The sequence below is a fragment of the Mya arenaria genome, chromosome 12, assembly GCF_026914265.1.
Source record: "Mya arenaria isolate MELC-2E11 chromosome 12, ASM2691426v1".
NCBI lineage: Eukaryota > Metazoa > Mollusca > Bivalvia > Myida > Myidae > Mya > Mya arenaria.
In genome coordinates, this window is record NC_069133.1 from 50,703,743 (window position 1) to 50,723,602 (window position 19,860).

The 19,860-nt window shown below is 35.2% G+C and overlaps 3 protein-coding genes across 3 annotated transcripts; 2 read left to right on the top strand and 1 right to left on the bottom strand.

The window, feature by feature from the left end:
- Positions 1–459: 459 nt before the first annotated feature.
- Positions 460–2,949, top strand: LOC128212244 (acetylcholine receptor subunit alpha-1-B-like). Its single transcript, XM_052917606.1, has 2 exons — positions 460–1,012; positions 1,289–2,949. Exons 1-2 carry the CDS (start codon positions 506–508, stop codon positions 2,213–2,215), a joined length of 1,434 nt encoding a protein of 477 aa, XP_052773566.1. The 5' UTR covers positions 460–505; the 3' UTR covers positions 2,216–2,949.
- A 7,564-nt stretch (positions 2,950–10,513) lies between these two features.
- LOC128210769 (neuronal acetylcholine receptor subunit beta-3-like) lies at positions 10,514–14,786 on the top strand. The gene is made up of 4 exons (XM_052915120.1): positions 10,514–10,681; positions 10,962–11,461; positions 11,730–11,871; positions 14,571–14,786. Exons 1-4 carry the CDS (start codon positions 10,514–10,516, stop codon positions 14,784–14,786), a joined length of 1,026 nt encoding a protein of 341 aa, XP_052771080.1.
- A 3,104-nt stretch (positions 14,787–17,890) lies between these two features.
- LOC128210770 (acetylcholine receptor subunit alpha-1-B-like) lies at positions 17,891–19,646 on the bottom strand. Its single transcript, XM_052915121.1, has 3 exons — positions 19,338–19,646; positions 18,632–18,743; positions 17,891–18,090 (listed from the first exon to the last, which is right to left on the bottom strand). The coding sequence occupies exons 1-3, from the start codon at positions 19,644–19,646 to the stop codon at positions 17,891–17,893; spliced, it is 621 nt and encodes a 206-aa protein (XP_052771081.1).
- Between the last annotated feature and the right edge of the window lie 214 nt (positions 19,647–19,860).

The following is a 19,860-nucleotide window of genomic DNA, read 5'->3' on the forward strand; positions in this document are numbered from 1 at the left end:
GAAGTATTGGATCTAGATATCAGTCTAAATCAAATGGAATTACAGGGATGATAGCTAAAATGTATTGTTTCCACTGCCCCTAGAGAGACAAAACGCCACGGGAAATATTTAATACAATTACGAAATATCATTGTATGCACACAGGATTTCGAAAATAGTTTAATGCAAGGCATTGACATTATTGCTAGTTGCGAGCATTGTCGGATATTTGGCATAAAAGTTTTATTTCCATAAAAAAATAACGCATTATCTTCTACACTTATATATCAATAAACGTGACATTTATATGTTAATAGAACATGACGCTAAATAGTGTCCGTCGACAATTTGCGAGCAATAAAATATAATTATCATTTTTTTAATTATATAATTTCCTCTGGGATATATTAGCATTTGCAATACTATATAAAATGACAAGTTACTAATTCATGGGAAAGCTCATGTAATACCGTTTAGACGTAAGTGGATCCTCTGTTTTGGCTGGTTCAGATAAAAAGGTGGAACAATGAAAGCTGTGCTTGTTTGTATATCTTTTATTTGCATTACTAACGTTTTCGTACATTCAAAGGAAAATAATAAATCACCATGTAATATACAAACAAAAACTGTGAAAAACAAACTGTTTCCATTGGTCGGAAAAAGCCGTGAGAAAAGACAAACTTGCAAAGAATATCGCGTTGTACATACAAATTTTCGGACTTATTTTAAAAGTCTAATGGCAAACTATAGCAACTACGTTCCGCCGTACTATCCTAGTAAAGGCTGGCAAAGAGACGAAAGCTTTGTACTAGACATTCGGATGCAACCGGAAGCGCTGATTGATTTGAACGATGTGGATGAACGTATGACAACAGTTTTGAGCTTCCTTGTTGAATGGAAAGAATCGAATCTGGTTTGGGCTGGAATGAACACGTTTGTTTATTCGGTCATTCTCGACGCTGATATGCTTTGGAAGCCACACATCAAGCTCGGAAATCCACATGCCAGTCAGAGAGTAAAGACCGATACTAATGTAAGTTCAACTTTTGCAACTTAACATGTTTAATAAACGGCAATTTTAGGACGTTCATTTGATTCAGCACTGTTGACTTACATATAATATAAATATGTATGTCTTTTTATGACGTTCACTTGATTTGATTGTTAAACGGAATATAGTCCTATTATCGCTGTAAATTCGATTTTTGATCATTTGTTGTTGTTGTTTGGTTTCAAAATTTTGGGTATATATCTGTAAACTTAGGACCGCCCGGCTTTTTGTATTTTATAAAATAATTTTATATTCCAGGACAAATTAACCCTTGAGTTTAAAGGTGAAGTCACATGGAGCTTTGTTTGGACAGTGGACACACGGTGCAAAATTGACATCACATATTATCCATTTGACCGCCAAAATTGTCTAATCGTCTTGGTCCTCTCCAGCGATCTTAAAGACTATCTTAATTTTGACCATACCGTTCCTCATCTCGCATTAGACAACGGAAATTGGAAACACATCAATACTTCTATTTACAATTACACAAACTACAAAACCATGAAAACTCATATCGTAATTGAGTACACATTCGATAGAAAATCAGTAACACCTATGCTAGTTTTCATGGCTCCAGTAACTATTCTTGTGTCGTTGTTGCCGTTAGTTTTTGTTCTTCCCAACGATGGATCGGAGAGACTCGGCATCGCAATGACCGTGTTGTTGGCGGTGTCCGTGTATATGACTCTGGTCGTCGACAAGCTACCAGACTCCTCCGACCCGTTGCCGCTGATAACAACTGTCTTTTTTGCCTGGTACGTTTACAATGCTTTCGTTACGCTACTCGTACTAATCAACGGACGTATCTCCCGCATAAGCGATAAGCGATCAGTGCCTAAGTGTCTTCAATGCTTGGTTCGGTTAACACGTCGCTGCTTCTGTTTGGCTGATAAAAACTATACGTGTGTTGAATCTCGAAACGAAGAAAATGCCCAATGCGAGGAAAACAAAATGAGTATGAAAAAAATAACATGGAAAAGTGTAAGTTCCATGCTGGACAAATGGTTCATAATTTTATTGTACGCTTTGGAGATCGTTTACGCTTCTGTCGCCTTCGTTGTTCTTACTTCAGGAGGCAAAGACGGACACACAGCCTACCGAGTTCCCGGGGATTTTATGGACGATGCATTTAAATCTTTTACTGGAGAAGGACAGAGTTACGAATGTACATTATGGGAATAAAATTAAAACTTAATACACATGAACAGTCTTAGTCTCAAATGGAGCCTTCTTGCATATCTGAGTGTTACCGGCCATGTGACCAGCTGTAAAATCGATCTTCAACCCAAACGAAAGATGAGTCAAGTGCAACAAAGCGTTCATTCAAAACATTTTAAATTATACACAATTTATTTAAAAGCAAACGCAAAAAATGAAGTAATATTTGGAAGATTTAACAACTTATACTTACAATTCGACGATTTGGTTTGAAATTACATCGCGTCATGACGTCTTTAAACAAACACACGTTTTGATGAAACTGTGTTTCTACCGACATATATCATAAACTTACCCTCGGAAAATCAGTGGAGGCCTCGTTACCCGCTTCTTTACGTACCCCCAGATTGTATATAATGTATATATACTTTTCTTCTTCAGCTGGGACTGATGTGTATCTTTCTAATGCAGTAAAAATCTTTTGAATAATTGCTTGCTGTTCTAAACACGTCACTTATTTCAAAGTTATGCGAGTTTAAAGGGAATTATGTGTTTATTATGTATGCGTCCGTGTTTTTAAGCGCTATTTGTATAATAATAATATTATTATTATAAAGTCATTGTTATTCGTATTTATTGGCTTATATTCTTGGTATCTTGATATATTTAGCATAAGGACGTGTCTCTTTTTTCATTAGATAGAACCATTTATCATATTGTGCAACTGACCTTTCTTATTCAATAAACAAGAAATGTGGCATTGTTGTTTTGAATGTTTGTTGCCAAATTTCCCTAACAATGTTCGTGGGAATTAATGTGAGGCCGAGACTTGGTAAACACAAACAGATTTAACCACCACTAGCCCAGTAGTGTTTTCATTGACCATTCCAAGGCGATAACTTAACAGTTATTGATATCTATGTAATCTCTGTATGTTGTCTTGTGGCTCTGTGTGTCTCGTTTTGTGAATGTTGGTCTTTCTTAAACTAATAGTCAACTAATTGACTGCCGGGGTGGTACCTGTAGTCTTTGTTTTAATATTGCGAGGGATGCCTTAAAATGAACGTTTTGAATGTTCCCCAGTAACTTTCTAGAAATAAATGTTTTCTTATTAATACATTATCGGTATAATGGTGGTCTTACTATCGACGAAAGTTGTATACATGTACCCTAGCTTTTTCGAACTACTTTTTCAAAAAAAAACTAAGACCATTATTGGCCAGTTTAGGCCAACTAGTTTGAGTTTTCAATATCTTTTTTTCTACATCCATTATAGACAAATAATTTGGTCAATCTCCATGTTGGGATCAAATATGGAAATAATGGTTATACAACGGTTGTGAACTTCGCCCCACCCTTTTCCCAACATGTATCATAATACAGGTCATGATGGAAATGGCTTGATAAATTATCATTCATGAACAAGTTAAATAGATAATTCATTGAAATTGATGCCAATGTAGACGGAAAATCGAGAACACCTTGAGCAAGTCATGACGTCAAAGTCCAACTGCTAATAAGTTAATCACTTATATGAAACTTACAATAATTGCAATTTAACTTTAACTTGGACAATAATTTAAAAAAGCAGGTCGGATAGGAAGGTTTATGTCCAACTGGAACAATACAAAGCAAAATATCCCAAAGTGACCATGCGCTGCCTTTAGTAGTTGCTGAGTTTATTTTAGTTGTTTAACTAACCTGCTCGAGGAGAAAGGTTCTTCAAATCATTTAATTCAAAGTCACGCCGCAGACGTAGCAGAAATCCATGTGTATCATGTGTATCATGACAAGGTATAGGACGATCACGTCGATATCGATGTATGGAAGACATACCACAATGGAAAGTCATATGATTAATAAAACCGTGTAAACACTTAATTAACCAAAACGTAATATCAGTATGATTTGGAATCAGAATGAATACGCATTTTTGAATACATCTTTCTGTATATTTCCTTGTTTTAAACAAAGAAAACGACATTGCTAGACTTTGAATGAATTCTGTTTTTTTCATATAAAATTTAGAATTGTCATAAACCAGAAGTTGCCGACCAGTTAGCGGTAACTGTATATTATTCATTTTTAATTTTGCGAATGATATAAGCCGTTGTTAACAAATGGTTACACAATTCTACTTTTAATTGATTTGTGAATATTAACAGTTGTATTTGACTCTATCATGTTTTGGAACTATTTTTCCCACTCATGCATCTAAAAAAATATGTTATGACTATTTTACTTTTTGATACCGAAATTGCAGAAAACATACACTTAAAGGATAAAAAATACATTCTGGCTTTAGTGGGGTGCGAACACATACATGTACAGACAAGGAAAAATACAAAAACATACAAATAACCTCATGCCCAAAAGGACTCATTCACAAAAATAAGGATCACACTTAGCCTTTAAGGCTTTTGTTGAATCGCGTTACTAACGCCTTTTAAAGTCGTGGACTTTAAAAACAATATTTGAGCATATTTCCGCATTTGTTGAAGGATTCCAGCTGTTAGTATCTAAGTTTTAACACTCCTTATGATTTACCGCATTTTTTCCATCATACAAATAAAGTGCATTTTGCAAAAACATGAGCGAGTCCCTTTAAAACGTATGTATTTATTCTGCATATAATGATGCTATATATATTGGATAATGATATGATTTCTGCAATAATTTCTATTTACAATACCTTAATAACAATCAAATACTGGTGCCTTGATATAAAACGCAAGACATATAGTTAGAGTAGCGCAAATTAGATTGATGAAGAAAATCAATAGGGAACGCAAGTAACATACACGAAGAAATTATTGGAAATGTAGATAACATGTACTGTTTATTGGTTTCATGTGAGTGCTTTATATATGTATCTTAAATATCAATTAAAGACATCTACCCTTGAAAGTCTTGCAACGTTTTCCCGGCGACATTCAGATGCCATGCATCAAACCGCTCTTTTGGTTCCCATTTCTGATGTACATCTACATGGTGTATAACGAACGTCACACGTGTGTGTCGAAATCCGCATAGACGATACCAAATGTTCACAGATGATCAAAGCTAAAGGAGGCCACATCAAATATAGTTGAGAGTTTCTCACCTGTCCCCTTTTTGGTACGGCTTATTCAGCGCCATTTTGGGAGGTATTCTGGATGCCAATGTTAGGTAGGCCGGATTCTTATGAAAGTGCAAAAATATTTAATCAAATTCCATAAGAAACAAAGAAACAAAATTGCCAATTCTTAACCGAATTTATCAACAAACAAATCACTATGTTAACATTTTCGAAGTATAAATGCATTTTTAATCTCAGGGAAGCATTCCACAACACTAAGTTTAATATTCAAATCAACTTTTATGCGAGCTCTGCAATCCTTCAACATCTTATGTCAATTCTACGAACCACTGCTAGTCGCGCAAATTAAATATTAAGTAAATTCTAATAATATTGGGAAAAAACGAATGTATGTTTATTGACAGATTAACCACTCATACAAATGTACGTGCACTTATTCTTCACGGCCTACAACTTACATTAATTTTATTTCCTGACCCTCGGTAAAGCTTTAACTTTATGTAGCCTTGTTGTCTATGGAGGTCTGTGCAATTCGGAGAAACGACTAGGCGTCTATCTAACTAAAGGATGATTATTTCCCCTATCTATGGATAAAGTTTATGACTGCTGAAGTCCTTGAACATCAGGTCAGGCTAGGCTATTTTGTTGTTTATTTTTACCTCGAACGCAATTATATATGAATAGCATCCTGTTAAGAAATATATTTTGAGGTAGGTACACAATATGAATCAATGGAAGCTACAGGGACAAGTCCAGTAGCAGACACTGTTACCAAGACCTTGTTTAAATGCATGAAAGATTAAGCTTGACCACCAAATGCTTCATAAGGATACACGTTCACAGGATGTGCCATTTTAAGTGAATTACTTATAAAATATAAAGTTGCGATTGACTTCCTTTGGATGATTTGCTTCAAACTTTCAGGGATGACCAGATATCGATTGCAGAAGATCAGAATAGTGGTACTAAGTGGTGCGTTTTTTTTTCATCAGAAGTGTGTGTTATTTTCTTGACGTCTTTCTACATAGTGTATAACGACCAAACCATCGACCTTCGTATCAACGATACCAAATGTTCAAAGACAAAATATGTTAAACGTTAAACAAAGATTTTACGACAGGTCGAACCATTTTCAATGCAATAGCCAGCTTACTTTCAGGCACAACTCTTTTTTTATTGAGTTTATTTACAATATAGCTTGGAATTGAAATGGGATGAATATTCTATCAAGGAAAATTTAAAATTAATATTGATCTTGATTGATATTTTACCTTTTAATGACAAAAAATTATGTTTGTGTTCAACACTGTTAACATTATTAAATGTAACAAGAATGCTATAGTTTGAGTTTTTGTTGCTGACACCCTTCCCCATACCAAAGATGGGCACAAGTGTATTGTGAGATAAGATAGTGAACAAAGCACGAATCATTATACATACCATGCTACAAAACTTTTTCAGGATTTGACCAACACTCGACCTCAACATTCACTCGCCCATAAAGTCCCATCACTCTGCATAATAACGACACTGGCAAAAAAATCGACCAGAAAATCTACAAGTGATGTGATAATCTTACCCCACCCTGCAACTGCTCAAAATTGGTCTGCATTTAACGATAGTTAATTCCATTTCTGTGGTGAATGACAAAAAATCACTCACAACAGAAATGAATTATCTCTTTGCCGGTGCAGTTCTGAACATCCAACAAATATCAACATGAATTAAACCCATTTAACATGTGGCGATTGTTTGCAAAGACTCGTGATCTTGAACCATGATCTCTGTGTACTGTAGTCTGTGACTTGTGGAATAATTTTACATCATCAGATATTGTTTGTTGATTGATCCATGTTTATGCACTTTTAAAAGCTTTTTTTATGTTTTGAATTGATATTGGCGTATCATAATGCAATTACTGTGACTTTAAGCGTATTGAAAAAAGTTGAACCATTTTGAGAACAATTTTGGGGGCGATTTAAACATGGATACCGAGTGTGCCGACGCCAACAGGGGAGCAGTTGTCCCCCTTCTTAATAAGCTTAATGAAAGTTTTTGTGGCTCGGCTGCGGAATTTATCTGATGAGCCGTGAGCCGTGAGCCGCCTTGCCAGATAAACTTCCTCCATCCACGGCACTAACCTAGTATTCTCTATCTTTACGTTGCAAATGATGACTTTCATCCAATTGACTAAGAACATCATCTATATTCGGTTTCTAAAATAATTGACGAAAACATAAATTACAGTAATACACAAATAGTTATCCAAAACTGGATGCATTCCCCGAGCCTCCTCTCCTTACCATGTTGAAACTGTTTGGTTCGTGGAAGAGCATATGTAATAATGCAAATTCGAGGTGAAATTATTTGTGAATATTTTTAATGCGCAATAAAAATTCTTCATTTTGCTAAAATTGCTAATTATTTATAAATTCAATTTTTGTTGTTATAATGTACCGGTATCAAAAGACATTTTGACAATATTTCAAGAATATTTAGAATTGCACTTGTAATGTTTTGGTTTCATTAAGAAATTAGTTTGTCTTTGAGTGTGAAAAGCCAGATCATACTATGGATAGAGTCTGGACTATTGCTGTTATTTGCAATTGTTTAATCATATTTTTGGCTTACTGTTTAATCATTATTTTTAGCCTTTCTTTGTATTGTGCAGTAAGCCATCTGTAACCAAGACCTTAAAGTTTTTAGAGTAATTAACAAGTCTTACTTACTTGTCTTATTTGCATTATTATACTGTAAGTTTTAATTGGCCATAGGGTCCTTTCAATATTTTGTTTTAGGACTTTTAATTGGTTAAGTTTTATTGTGTCCCCTCGTACCATTTACTTATTGGAAGAGGACATTTTTGTAAATGGGTTCTTATAGAGAATTTTTGGGAGGGAAAGAAGGAGGACTGGACTTGTTTGACTTGCAATTAGGAAACACCTGAATTTTTCTAAGTGGCACAATTGTAGCCACAGTGGCATAACAAAATACTTCTAAATAGTCCGGCCACAAATGAAGATTTCATATGACTATACATGCAATAAACTTAAATACTGGAATCGCAATTGTATTAATGTTATTTTTTGTTATTAGTTATTTTTGATTTGAAGGAATATTATTCACAAAATAAACAAATGGAAAACTTGAACAAGTGTTTGTGTAAAAAACTACATGAGCCAAACTGAGTTACTCTAAGGCTCACCAACGGTGGCTGTCAGCAGGGACTGAAAACAAGGAGGTACAGGGGCTCAGGTTTTCCATTCGAATTTGCCTTACAACATATACTCAAAGCTCTCCGATCCTTTGGCACCCAACGTCAATTTTCTAGCCATCGTCAGTCATTTAAATCAAATAATAACTCTGCTTATTTCTCAGAATAATACATGATATCGTAGACGCATCTAAAATATTACGGATGCAATCTATAATTGTTGTTGCCTCTATTCACCGGCTTTGAGTAGCTACAATGTTATGTAGAATGTGATATGCATACATTTTCAGCCCAAGGTTTCTTTCTCACTTCGTTGGCTTATCGTTTATATTAAGTATAGCTCATATTTATATGATTGCTGGTCAAAGGAATTATGGTCTAAATATAATCTTCCTTTTTGCTTCCGCTGGATTGTAGAAACGTAGACAGTGAAAGCTCTAGAATATTATTATATGTGTCCTTTTTTACTAAAAAAGCTCTCAACGTATCCTTTAATTTTAATTTACATTGACCTCTACCTTAAGGGACCTTTATATGTATGTCACTATCGCTACGCGTTAGTTATAGCTTATTGTTTAGAAGACGAAATATAAATACATGTAACGACAATCATGCAAGATAAGAACTTTTTTCGCAATATTTATACTAAAAGGTATACTTAAAATTGTGTTTTCTCCGGGTTCAATTAAACAAGATTACAAGTCTTGCCTTTAAATTTTGGCCATGTACATAATTTCCATAACGGTATTATTGTGTGGTCATAAAGCTGTTATTCATGAAATTTGAATTTTGAGATATATATACGCGAAACACAATTTATTTTCACGTTAACTGACAGAGAAACTAAACTTTGGCAAAAACGCATATATTAAATACTTAATTCTTCGATGACATTGAACTGCACCATATATATTTAGTACGTTTTGCCCATTAAGACGCCGACAAACGTAAACATTCACAAGGAAGCGAGTTGATGGAGTTAATGACAGTGAGCCCCGAAATTTTACAAGAATCGGGACAGTCATTTTATCTGTATGTTTGCAACCAACAATGCTCTTGTTTTTGGCATTTATATCGCCGATATATTAATAAACTTTGATCTTTGTTCGCCTGGCTAGTTAATTGACAACAGTTAATTGCGCCCGGTCAATTGCTACCTAGAGGAACAAAGTTGGAAGTACTGGATCTAGATATCAGTCTAAATCAAATGGAATTACAGGTATGATAGCTAAAATGTTTTGTTTCCACGGTCCCTAGAGAGACAAAACGCCACGAGAAATATTTAATACAATAACCAAATGTCATATATGCACACCGAATTCGTAAATTGTTTAATGCAAGGCATTTACATTATTGCTAGTTGTGAGCATTGTCGGATATTTGGCATCAACGGGTTTAATTTCCATCAAAAATTAACGCATTATCTTCTACACTTATTATATATCAATAAACGTGACATTTATATGTTAATAGAACATGACGCTAAATAGTGTCCGTCGACAGTTTGCGAGCAATCAAATATAATTATCATTTTATTTTAATTATATAGTTTCCCCTGGGATATTTTAGCATTTGCAATACTTTGGATCTATATAATATCACAAGTTACTAATTCATTGGGAAAGCTCATGTAATACCGTTTAGACGTAAGTGGATCCTATCTTGTTGCTAGTTTAGATCGGAAAAGGTGGAACAATGCAAGCTTGTTTGTATATCTTTTATTTGCATTACTAACGTTTTCGTACATTCAAAGGAAAAAAAAAATGATCACCATGTAATATACTTACAAAAAGTATGAGAAACAAACTGTTTCCATTGGTCGGAAAAAGCCGTGAGAAAAGACAAACTTGCAAAGAATATCGCGTTGTACATACAAACTTTCAGACCTATTTTAAGAGCCTTAGCGAACAATAGCAACTACGTTCGACCGTACTATCCTAGTAAAGGCTGGCAAAGAGACGAAAACTTTGTACTAGACATTCGGTTGCAACCGGAAGCGCTGGTTGATTTAAACGATGTGGATGAACACATGACAACAGTTATGAGATTCCTTGTTGAATGGAAAGAATCGAATCTGCTTTGGGTTGGAATGGACACGTTTGTTTATTCGGTCATTCTCGACGCTGATATGCGTTGGACGCCACACATCAAGCTCGGAAATCCACATGCCAGTCAGAGAGTGATGGCTGATACTAATGTAAGTTCAATTTTTGCAACTTAACATCTTGAATAAACTGCAATTTTAGAACATTCGTTTGATTCAGCACTGTTGACTCTGCGACATATAATATAAATATATATATATATTTTTGACGTCCATAGATTTAATTGTTAAAAGGAATAAAGTCTCATTATCGCTGTAAATTCGATTTTCGATAATACAGTGTTTTTTTGCGGGTTTTTTAATCAAAATTGTTGGTAGATATCTGTAAACTTATGACCGTTTGGCGTTTTAAATTTTATATTATACATTTCAGGACAAAGTAATCCTTGAGTATGAAGGTCAGGTCACCTGGAGCTTTGTTTGGACAGTAGACACAAGGTACAAAATTGACATCACATATTACCCATTTGACCGCCAATATTATCTAATCGACTTGGTCCTCTCCAGCGATCTAGAAGATTATCTAAATTTTGACCATACCGTTCCTCATCTCGCATTAGACAACGGAAATTGGAAACACATAAATACTTCAATATATAATTACACAAACTACAACACCATGAAAACGCATATCGTTATTGAAAACACATTCGATAGAAAATCAGTAACACCTATGCTAGTTTTCATGGCTCCAGAAACTATTCTCGTGTCATTGTTGCCGTTAGTTTTTGTTCTTCCCAACGATGGATCGGAAAGACTCGGCATCGCAGTGACCGTGTTGTTGGCGGTGTCCGTGTATATGACTCTGGTTGTCGACAAGCTACCAGACTCCTCCGATCCGCTGCCGCTGATAACAACTGTCTTCTTTGCCTGGTACGTTTACAATGCTTTCGTTACACTCCTCGTACTAATCAACGGACGTATCTCCCGCATAAGCGACAAGCGATCGGTTCCTAAGTGTCTTCAATGCTTGGTTCGGTTAACACGTCGCTGCTTCTGTATGGTTGATAAAAACAAATAGTTTATTGAATCTCGAAAAGAAGAAAATGTCAAATACGAAAAAAACGAAATGAGTTTGAAAATAATAACGTGGAAAAATGTAAGTTCCATGCTTGACAAATGGTTCATAATTTTATTGTAGGCTTTGGAGATCGGTTAGGCTTCTCTCACCTTCGTTGTTCTTACTTCAGGAGGCAAAGACGGACACACAGTCTACCGAGTGCCCGGGGATTTTAGGAACGATAAATATAAATCGTTTACTGGAGAAGCACAAAGCTACGAATGTACACTATGGGAATACACTTGGAATTTAGTATACATGAACAGTCTTGGTCTCAGATGGGACTTTGTTGCATACCTGAGTACTACCGGCCATGTGACCAGCTGTAAAATCCATCATCAACCCAAACGAAAGATGAGTCAAGTGCAACAAAGCGCTGATTCAAAACAATTTAATGTATATACGATTTATTTATAAGCAAACGCAAAAAATGAAGTATTATTTGGAAGATTTTACAAACTCATACTTACTACATGACGATTTGATTTGAAATAACAAGGCGTCATGACGTCTTTAAACAAACATACTTTTTGATGAAACTGAGTTTCCACCGACATATTTCATAAATTTACCCTCGGAAAATCAGTGGAGACCTCGTTACCCGCTTCTGTACGTTCTCCCAGATCGGATATTCCTAATGTATATATACTTTTTCCGTTGATAAACATAAGATGGGACTGATGTGTATCTTTGTATGGTAGTATAAGTCATATTAATGTTTGTTTGTTGTTCTAAACACTGTTACTTGTATTTCAAAGTTGTTCGAGTTTGAAGGGAACTATGTGTTCATTATGTGTGCGTCCGTGTGTTTAAGCACTGTTTGTATGATATTATTATTTTGTAAAGTCATTGTTATTCTATTTTATTGGCTTATATTCTTGGTTTCTTGATATATTTAGAATAAGGACGTGTCTCTTTTTTAATTAGATAAAACCATTTATCATACTGTTCAACTGACCTTTCTTATTCAATAAACAAGGAATGTGGTATTGCTGTTTTGAATGTTTATTGCCAAATTTCCCTAACAGTGTTCATGTGAGTAAGAGTGAGGCCGAGACTTGGTACACACTAAACATATTTAACCACCGCTAGCCCATTAGTGTTTTCATTGGCCGTTCCAATGCGATAACCCAACATGTATTGATATCTATGTAATCTGTGTATGTTATTTTGTGACTCTTTGTGTCTCAGTTTGTGCATGTTGGGCTTTCTTAAGCTAACATTCAACTAATTGACTGCCGGGGTAGTACCTGTAGTCATTGTTTAAATATTCCGAGGGATGTCTTAAAATGAACGTTTTAAATGTTCCCCAGTAACTTTCTAGAAATAAATATTTTCTTATAAATACAATATCGGTATAATGGTGGTCATCCTATCGACGAAAGTTGTATACATGTACACTAGCTTTTTCAAAACGATACTAAGACCATTATTGGCCAGTTAAGGCCAACTAGTTTGAGTTTTCAATATTATTTGTGACGCTCACCAAAAGACTTGACCTTACGATATTTTGTCACTCAGTCATACATAAATAATGAAAACAATATTCTGGTTGTATTAAGGAAACTATAAAGCAGGTTTGAAATAAGTTTTTCATAGGCGCAACTACTTCACTGATTTATGTAAAAATCAAAATGTCAAATATATATACCTGTTTCACACGCCGTTAATATCATTTCTTACTGCATCCATTATAGACAAATAATTTGATTAATCTCCTTGTTCGATTTAATTATGGAAATAATGGCTATACAACGGTTGTAACTTGGCCTCACTCTTGTTCCAACATTTGTCATAATACAGGTCCCGGTGGATATGGCTTGCAATTATATTGATGCTAATTTAGACGGAAAATCAAAAACTTCATGAACAATTATGACGTCCATGTTAAATTTCCAATCGAAGTTAATCACTTATATGAAACTTACAGTAATTGCGATCTAACTGTATCTTGGACAATTTTATTTGAAAAGCTGGTCATACTCCGAAAGATTTAGACGGTCGAGTCGCTTCAAATCGAAATAATAGGAATTATATCTTATTCATTATTAACTCAACAGTTAACACTTTATATACACAATATCAGTATGATTCGGAATCTGAAAGAATTTTGAAAGAGTTTTGAATACATCTTTCTGTATATTTGCTTATTTTGAACAAGGAAAACGACCTTGCTAGGCCTTATATGAATTCCTGTTTTATATACAATTTAGATTTGTTATAAATCAGAACTATAAGTTGCTGACCAGTAAGCGATAACTTCATTATTAATTCTTTTTAATTTTGCGCATGGTATCAGACATTGGTATTCAAATAATTACAATATCTACTTTTAATTGACTCGAGAATATAATAATATTTTTATAGGGCCTCGATTATATTTAGGCTCTATTTCCCCCGGTAATGCATATGAAAACACTTATATTATAACTAGTTTACGAAAGTAAGTGTGAGCTGTGTATCTCGGTTACTGTCCGAACACGACAGGAAACGACGTGAGGCATTTTCGACTGGAATTCTGCAACGTTACGCAGAAGAGGAGGATACATTTCTTGATCGTAGTGTTCAACCTGACGAGACTTGGTTGTCTTACTATGACCCCGAAACAATAGTACAATCATCTGTTTGGAAACACCTCGCACACCACCGCCAAAGAAAGCGCGCGTACAAAAGAGCCTATGCAGTGAGATGTTTATCAAGGAATTATCCTGCAACATCGGGTCCCAGACGGCAGAGCAGTCAATGCAGATTATTACTCAAAGGTATTTGTTATTGGTTATACTAGTATGCAAACTAGAAATATTGATAAGATTTTGCGTTATGTATAAAACTAAGTGTTTAATTATTATCAATAATTTAGATATTCATAAATGAAAAAAACAGAAACATCTGATAATTTAAACACTTGATATTCTTTTTAAGGTTCGAAGGAGAGATCTTATTCAAACATTCCGAAAGAAGCGACCGAATGCAGACCTGGACTGCATAATTCTTTATCTGGACATTTCACCGGCTCATAGGGCTGCATCAACGCAACTGGAGATAGCTGTCCTCGGATTTGAGCTGTTAGAGTATCTGTTTTACAGTCCTGACCTGGCCCCTATGGACTTCCGCACTTTTCCGGACATCAACGGCTAGTTACGGAGTCAGCGTTTTTAGTCGACATCTGACCTAATGCAATCGACACGGATGATCGTTTCCATCCTTGACAAAGAGTGGTACGTCGTTCGAAATAATCAGTATTGCAAAAGTTATTATACAATTCCGCGATCATCTGGCACACCCCTCGTATATTCGTAGATGACATAAGAAGTATACTGTTTATTGGTTTCATGTCAGCACTTTATATATGTAACTCTAATATAAGTTTAAGACAGCGACATTGAAATTCATGTATTTTTTCCTGGTGACATTGGGATGCCATACATCACACCGCTCTTATAGTTCCAATTGCTGATGTATATCTACATGGTGTATGTAATACAAACGACACGTGTGTGTAGAAATCCTCAAAGACTGTGCAAAATGTTCACATATGATCAAAGCATCACTAAGAAATATACGTCAAAGACTGATTTTATCGTTCGTCCAATTTATTTTCACCTGATTCATGGACGTTTGCTGATTTTGTTTGATACGTCGAATGCTGCACTATCTACCACCTATATTTACATTCAAAGTGGTTATTCATGTGAAAAACACACACGTTTCTACTTTGTATTTATTTTTATTTGGAATTAAGCCTGGATGAATAGTCTATTAATTTCAATAAAGATAATAGTTAAACGTAAAAACAGGAAAGAACTGTGTCAACCGTTTAGGGAAAACCTTATGGAGTATTGGGTGTTACATACCATCTGCTCGGACTAAACCGCTACCAAAGACATTAGATACCAACACATGTTTGATAATTACTAGGGATGCAAACGAATATTCGAATATTCGATCGAACTTTTGATATTCGAATGTCAAAATCGGTATTCGAATATTCGATGTTTTTTGTTTGATAAACAAAATAATTTTGTCAACAACTGGGTTGTTGTTTATATTCGCTTGTCTTGTTCTTACAACGATTGGCCCCTTATGCCAAAGGTGTGAACGTAATGACACTATACACGTGTCCTGGGACCAATATTTAATCCTATTCCCAGACGCGTCCTATGTTAATTAGGGACATATCGTTCGACTATAAACAGTGCCTGTAATTTTAAGAAAACTGGCTATTAAACAAGTGTCAATTATTTTCGGTAAGTTTTAATGACCATGGCAATAACTGATATACAGAAATGGCCACCAAAGTGGTGTCATGGCTACCTATTAAGCTGTGCAATATTTCTCAAATCGCCGTAATGATATGAATAACATGTGCTAGTTGTGTGCTATAAACTGCTTTCCATGTTCTATATAACGTTCCTGTTAGAAATCTAATTGTATAAAATAGGGGTTAAGGACATTGTGTAAATAGATGATTCAAAATTCATGGTTATTTTTGTTTTATTATTTAACTAAATCCCGAGTAGGTTAGGTTTTTCCATAGATATATTTAGTAGAGGTCAATCCCAGAACGAGGCTGCTCATACAGAATGACCCTCCGTTGGTGCATTACGACATTCAACCTTAGCCTTGTTTACAAATATGAATGCAGTGATAGTGAAATGATCTTTGTTTTTTGTTTGGTCAAAATCTATTGCTTTTTGTTGGATTTTTTCTTCTTCTGGAAATGGGCAATTGTAGATGCTAATATTGGATAACATCTGGGCCGTCGTGTATACCGGCTACGACAAAGAAGGGTTAAAAGGCCCCGGCTATTAATAAAGAAAAAATACATTCATTTTGGTAATCGAATATTCGATCGAAAGAATTACCGCATATTCGAATATCAATTTTGCCATTCGTTTGCATCCCTATTAATTACAGTTCAATAAAGATTTTCGCCTCTCATTCAACGAAGGTTTATCGAAAGCAAGGTGCAAACGATCGCTGGTACCTTAGCTATGCCCCTCCACACACATGCCAACAGTTACATGTGACAATTAGAGGGGCCGCACTGCGACTATAATGTTAACCATCATGCAAATAAAGGTAGATGGAGATAGTGTACTTGCTTCAAGAATATTCAGTTCGATCGAGAACATCTACTTATGGAAGGATGATTTGATCTTAAGTATGCTTTGTTGATAAAAGTGTGTTTTTTCATCAGAAATTTATTATTATAAGTTTTTGCAAAGATACTACGTACTGTTATTCAACCGATATGTATGATATTGGGATAATGGGTTACAATGTTTTTTATCGACAATATATTATATTTATCATATAAGTAAAAATTCAGACGAATTACCTTCGAAATTTTAAACCATCTTCGCCGTTTACCTCAATACAAACTATAAATGCTATGAATAATAATGATAAGGTTTCCCTGAACGTAGCGATATAGTTTCTTTCTAATATTCAATACAATAAAAGAGTTGACAAAATACCCAGGCATAACCTTTAAACCAGTATACATACAAAAATGTTGTACATGTATTTATATTAGTATAGAAAGCCGTATATAAATGCACAGTTATCTGTAAAAATTGATAAAAAGTGAATTGTGTTCTTTATTTCATTTTAAAATTTAAAACTACCCCCAATTATTATACACAACACTGCTACCGCGAGCTGAGGCAATCAACTTTTAAATACCATAATTTGTCTGATAAATGTATGTAGGAGTTATTCCCATTTAACGCATTCATAGTTCTTTGTTTCTTCTTTGAATTTCAGAAATCCTTCATCGAAGTGAAAACCCGTCGGAACTTCAAAGGGTTTGTGTTCATCTTTATACCCTGTTGAAAGAATAAAGAAGGCGACAGCTGAATAACCCAGCTCCAATGCATACAGCAAAATAATCACCCATTTATCAATTATTGAACTAACATTTGTCCATGAAATTGTTCTCACAATATTCTCATTTTCTTGCAATTTCTCGTTCATATCCATGTTAGAGCATTTGCGATTTTTCTCGGGCTGTATGTTGATGTGCGCATCATTTACATCGTTATTTCCATCAGAAGGGAAGTTCATGCAGATGCAACGACGTGTTAAGTAAGGTAAACCTTGAAGACGTACTGGTACCGCTTCTTGAATACCTTGAAGACGTACTGGTACTGCTTCTTGAAGGCCTTGAATACTTATTGGTATCGCTTCTTGAAGGCCTTGAAGACTTACTGGTATCGCTTCTTGAAGACCTTGAAGACTTACTGGTACCGCTTCTTGAGGGCCTTGCAGAGTTTCTGGTACCGCTTCTCTAAGACATTGAAAACGTACTGGTTTCGCTTCTTGAGGACATTGAAGATGTTCTGGAATCTCTTTTTGAGGACCTTGAAGACGTAATGGTACCGCTTCTTTATTATTTGTATCAGTTTAATTTTCTTGGCCATTTCCGGTTTCAAACGCACTAAGAAAAACGTTTTTCTCAGCAATACAGAAGCATCGTCGGGAAAAATTAACAAAATCTTGAATACATATCGGGACAGGTCGCTTTTTGCCTAGGCGGTATATCTTTCCGTTAACTATAACGAGGAGTGTGATGAAGGCATTGTAAGCGTACAATGCAAAAAAGACGGTTGTTATGAGTGGCAGCGGTTCTGAGGAATCCGGAATCTTGTCGACAACCAAAGTCATGTACACTGACACCGCCAACAACACGGTTAGGGAGATACTTAGTCTGTCGGATCCGTGATTTGGAATCATAAAAACGAAAGGCAATATCGAAATAAGGATGAATGCAGGAGCTATGAAAACAAGAACTGGTTTGACTGATTTCCTGTCGAATGTATATTCTATTATGAAATGCGTCTGCATGACTTTGTAATGTGTGAAGTTGTAAATTGACGTCGAAACATGTTTCCAAATTCCATTGTCTAGCCCATTCTGTAAAGGGTCATGATGGAAACTAATGTAGTTTTTAAGATCGCTTGAAAGAACCAACTCTATACGACAATGCTGCCGGTCAAAGGGAAAGTATGTGATATCGATGTTGCACCTTGTGTCCACTGTCCAAACAAAGCTCCAAGTCACTTGCCCTCTGAAGTCAAGCAGAATCTTTTTCTGAAATATAAAAATTAACATACTTTAACAGAGTATGGATGCATCAATGTGGTAAGTGTAAATAATTAAAGACGTGTTGTTTGACCTAAACATTTGACTCTTGTCAAGCTATCTCGATATTTTTCGCGTTCTGAAACTCGTCTTGAATGACATTATCATACCTCTTAAGAGCTAACATTGTTGCACCGGCTTGGTTAATTCGTATACAGAAAATATTTGAATCCGGTCGATGAGTACTTGAAATTGGTTAATCAGTTTACTATGTGTTTAATATGTTACTTTTTCATTACTCTTCATTGTTTTCAAGTCAATGCGTGTTCTGATGAGACTTATATTTTTTTTTATTTAGTAATTCTCTGGGCTCCCCTCGACAGGTTTAAAAAGATTTCAGCACTGAGCAAAGGTCGTGAACATTTACCAGGGGTATAATAATAATATTACAGCTTTAACTCATGCAGCTAAATCGATCAGGAAAAAGTTCGGAGAAAAAAAGTCTGATTTATTTTAAACCTTTTAAAGGTCAAATATAGGCTAATATTTTGCCATACATGCAATGGCACAATCAAACACATTCTAAAAGAAAGAAAAACTTACATTTTTATCTAATATGTTATCGGCCATCGATTGTCTCCCAACTTGTGGATTTCCAACCTCAATGTGCGGTTTCCAAATCATATCGGAGTCAAGGATGACGGAATAAACAAACGTGTTCTTTCCAACCCATACCAAATTCGAGTCTTTCCATTCGACAAGAAATCCCAAAACCGTAGTCATCCGTCCATTTACATCGTCTATTTCAACCAGCACTTTAGCATTCATGCGAATTCTCAGGGCAAAGCTCTCATCTCGTTCGTATCCTTCATTTGGATAATAAGGTGGGACGTATTTGCTATAGTTCGACATCAGAGTTTTGAAATACTTCCGAAAATTTGTATGAACAACACGTCGCTCTGTGCAAGTTTGTCTTTTACGACGAGTGTTTTCAATTAAAGGAAACGTTTGATTGTTTTCGCTATTTTCCTGACCGTCAGAATTGGTATATCCTTTTTGTGCGCAAAGAACGCACACAATACTGAATAAAAGAATAAAAAAAAGAAATAGGCTCATTTTCATATCT

Bases quoted from the DNA above. Each gene is read 5' to 3' on its own strand.
- LOC128212244 (XM_052917606.1), top strand. From the start codon at position 506: ATGAAAGCTGTGCTTGTTTGTATATCTTTTATTTGCATTACTAACGTT. The intron at 1,013-1,288 runs GTAAGTTCAACT...TTTATATTCCAG, and splicing joins GAGTAAAGACCGATACTAAT to GACAAATTAACCCTTGAGTT.
- LOC128210769 (XM_052915120.1), top strand. From the start codon at position 10,514: ATGACAACAGTTATGAGATTCCTTGTTGAATGGAAAGAATCGAATCTG. The intron at 10,682-10,961 runs GTAAGTTCAATT...TATACATTTCAG, and splicing joins GAGTGATGGCTGATACTAAT to GACAAAGTAATCCTTGAGTA. The intron at 11,462-11,729 runs GTACGTTTACAA...ATTTTATTGTAG, and splicing joins ACAACTGTCTTCTTTGCCTG to GCTTTGGAGATCGGTTAGGC.
- LOC128210770 (XM_052915121.1), bottom strand. From the start codon at position 19,646: ATGTCGAACTATAGCAAATACGTCCCACCTTATTATCCAAATGAAGGA. The intron at 18,744-19,337 runs GTAAGTTTTTCT...TTTATATTTCAG, and splicing joins ATAACATATTAGATAAAAAT to AAAAAGATTCTGCTTGACTT. The intron at 18,091-18,631 runs GTATAGAGTTGG...CGTTTTTCTTAG, and splicing joins CTTTGACCGGCAGCATTGTC to TGCGTTTGAAACCGGAAATG.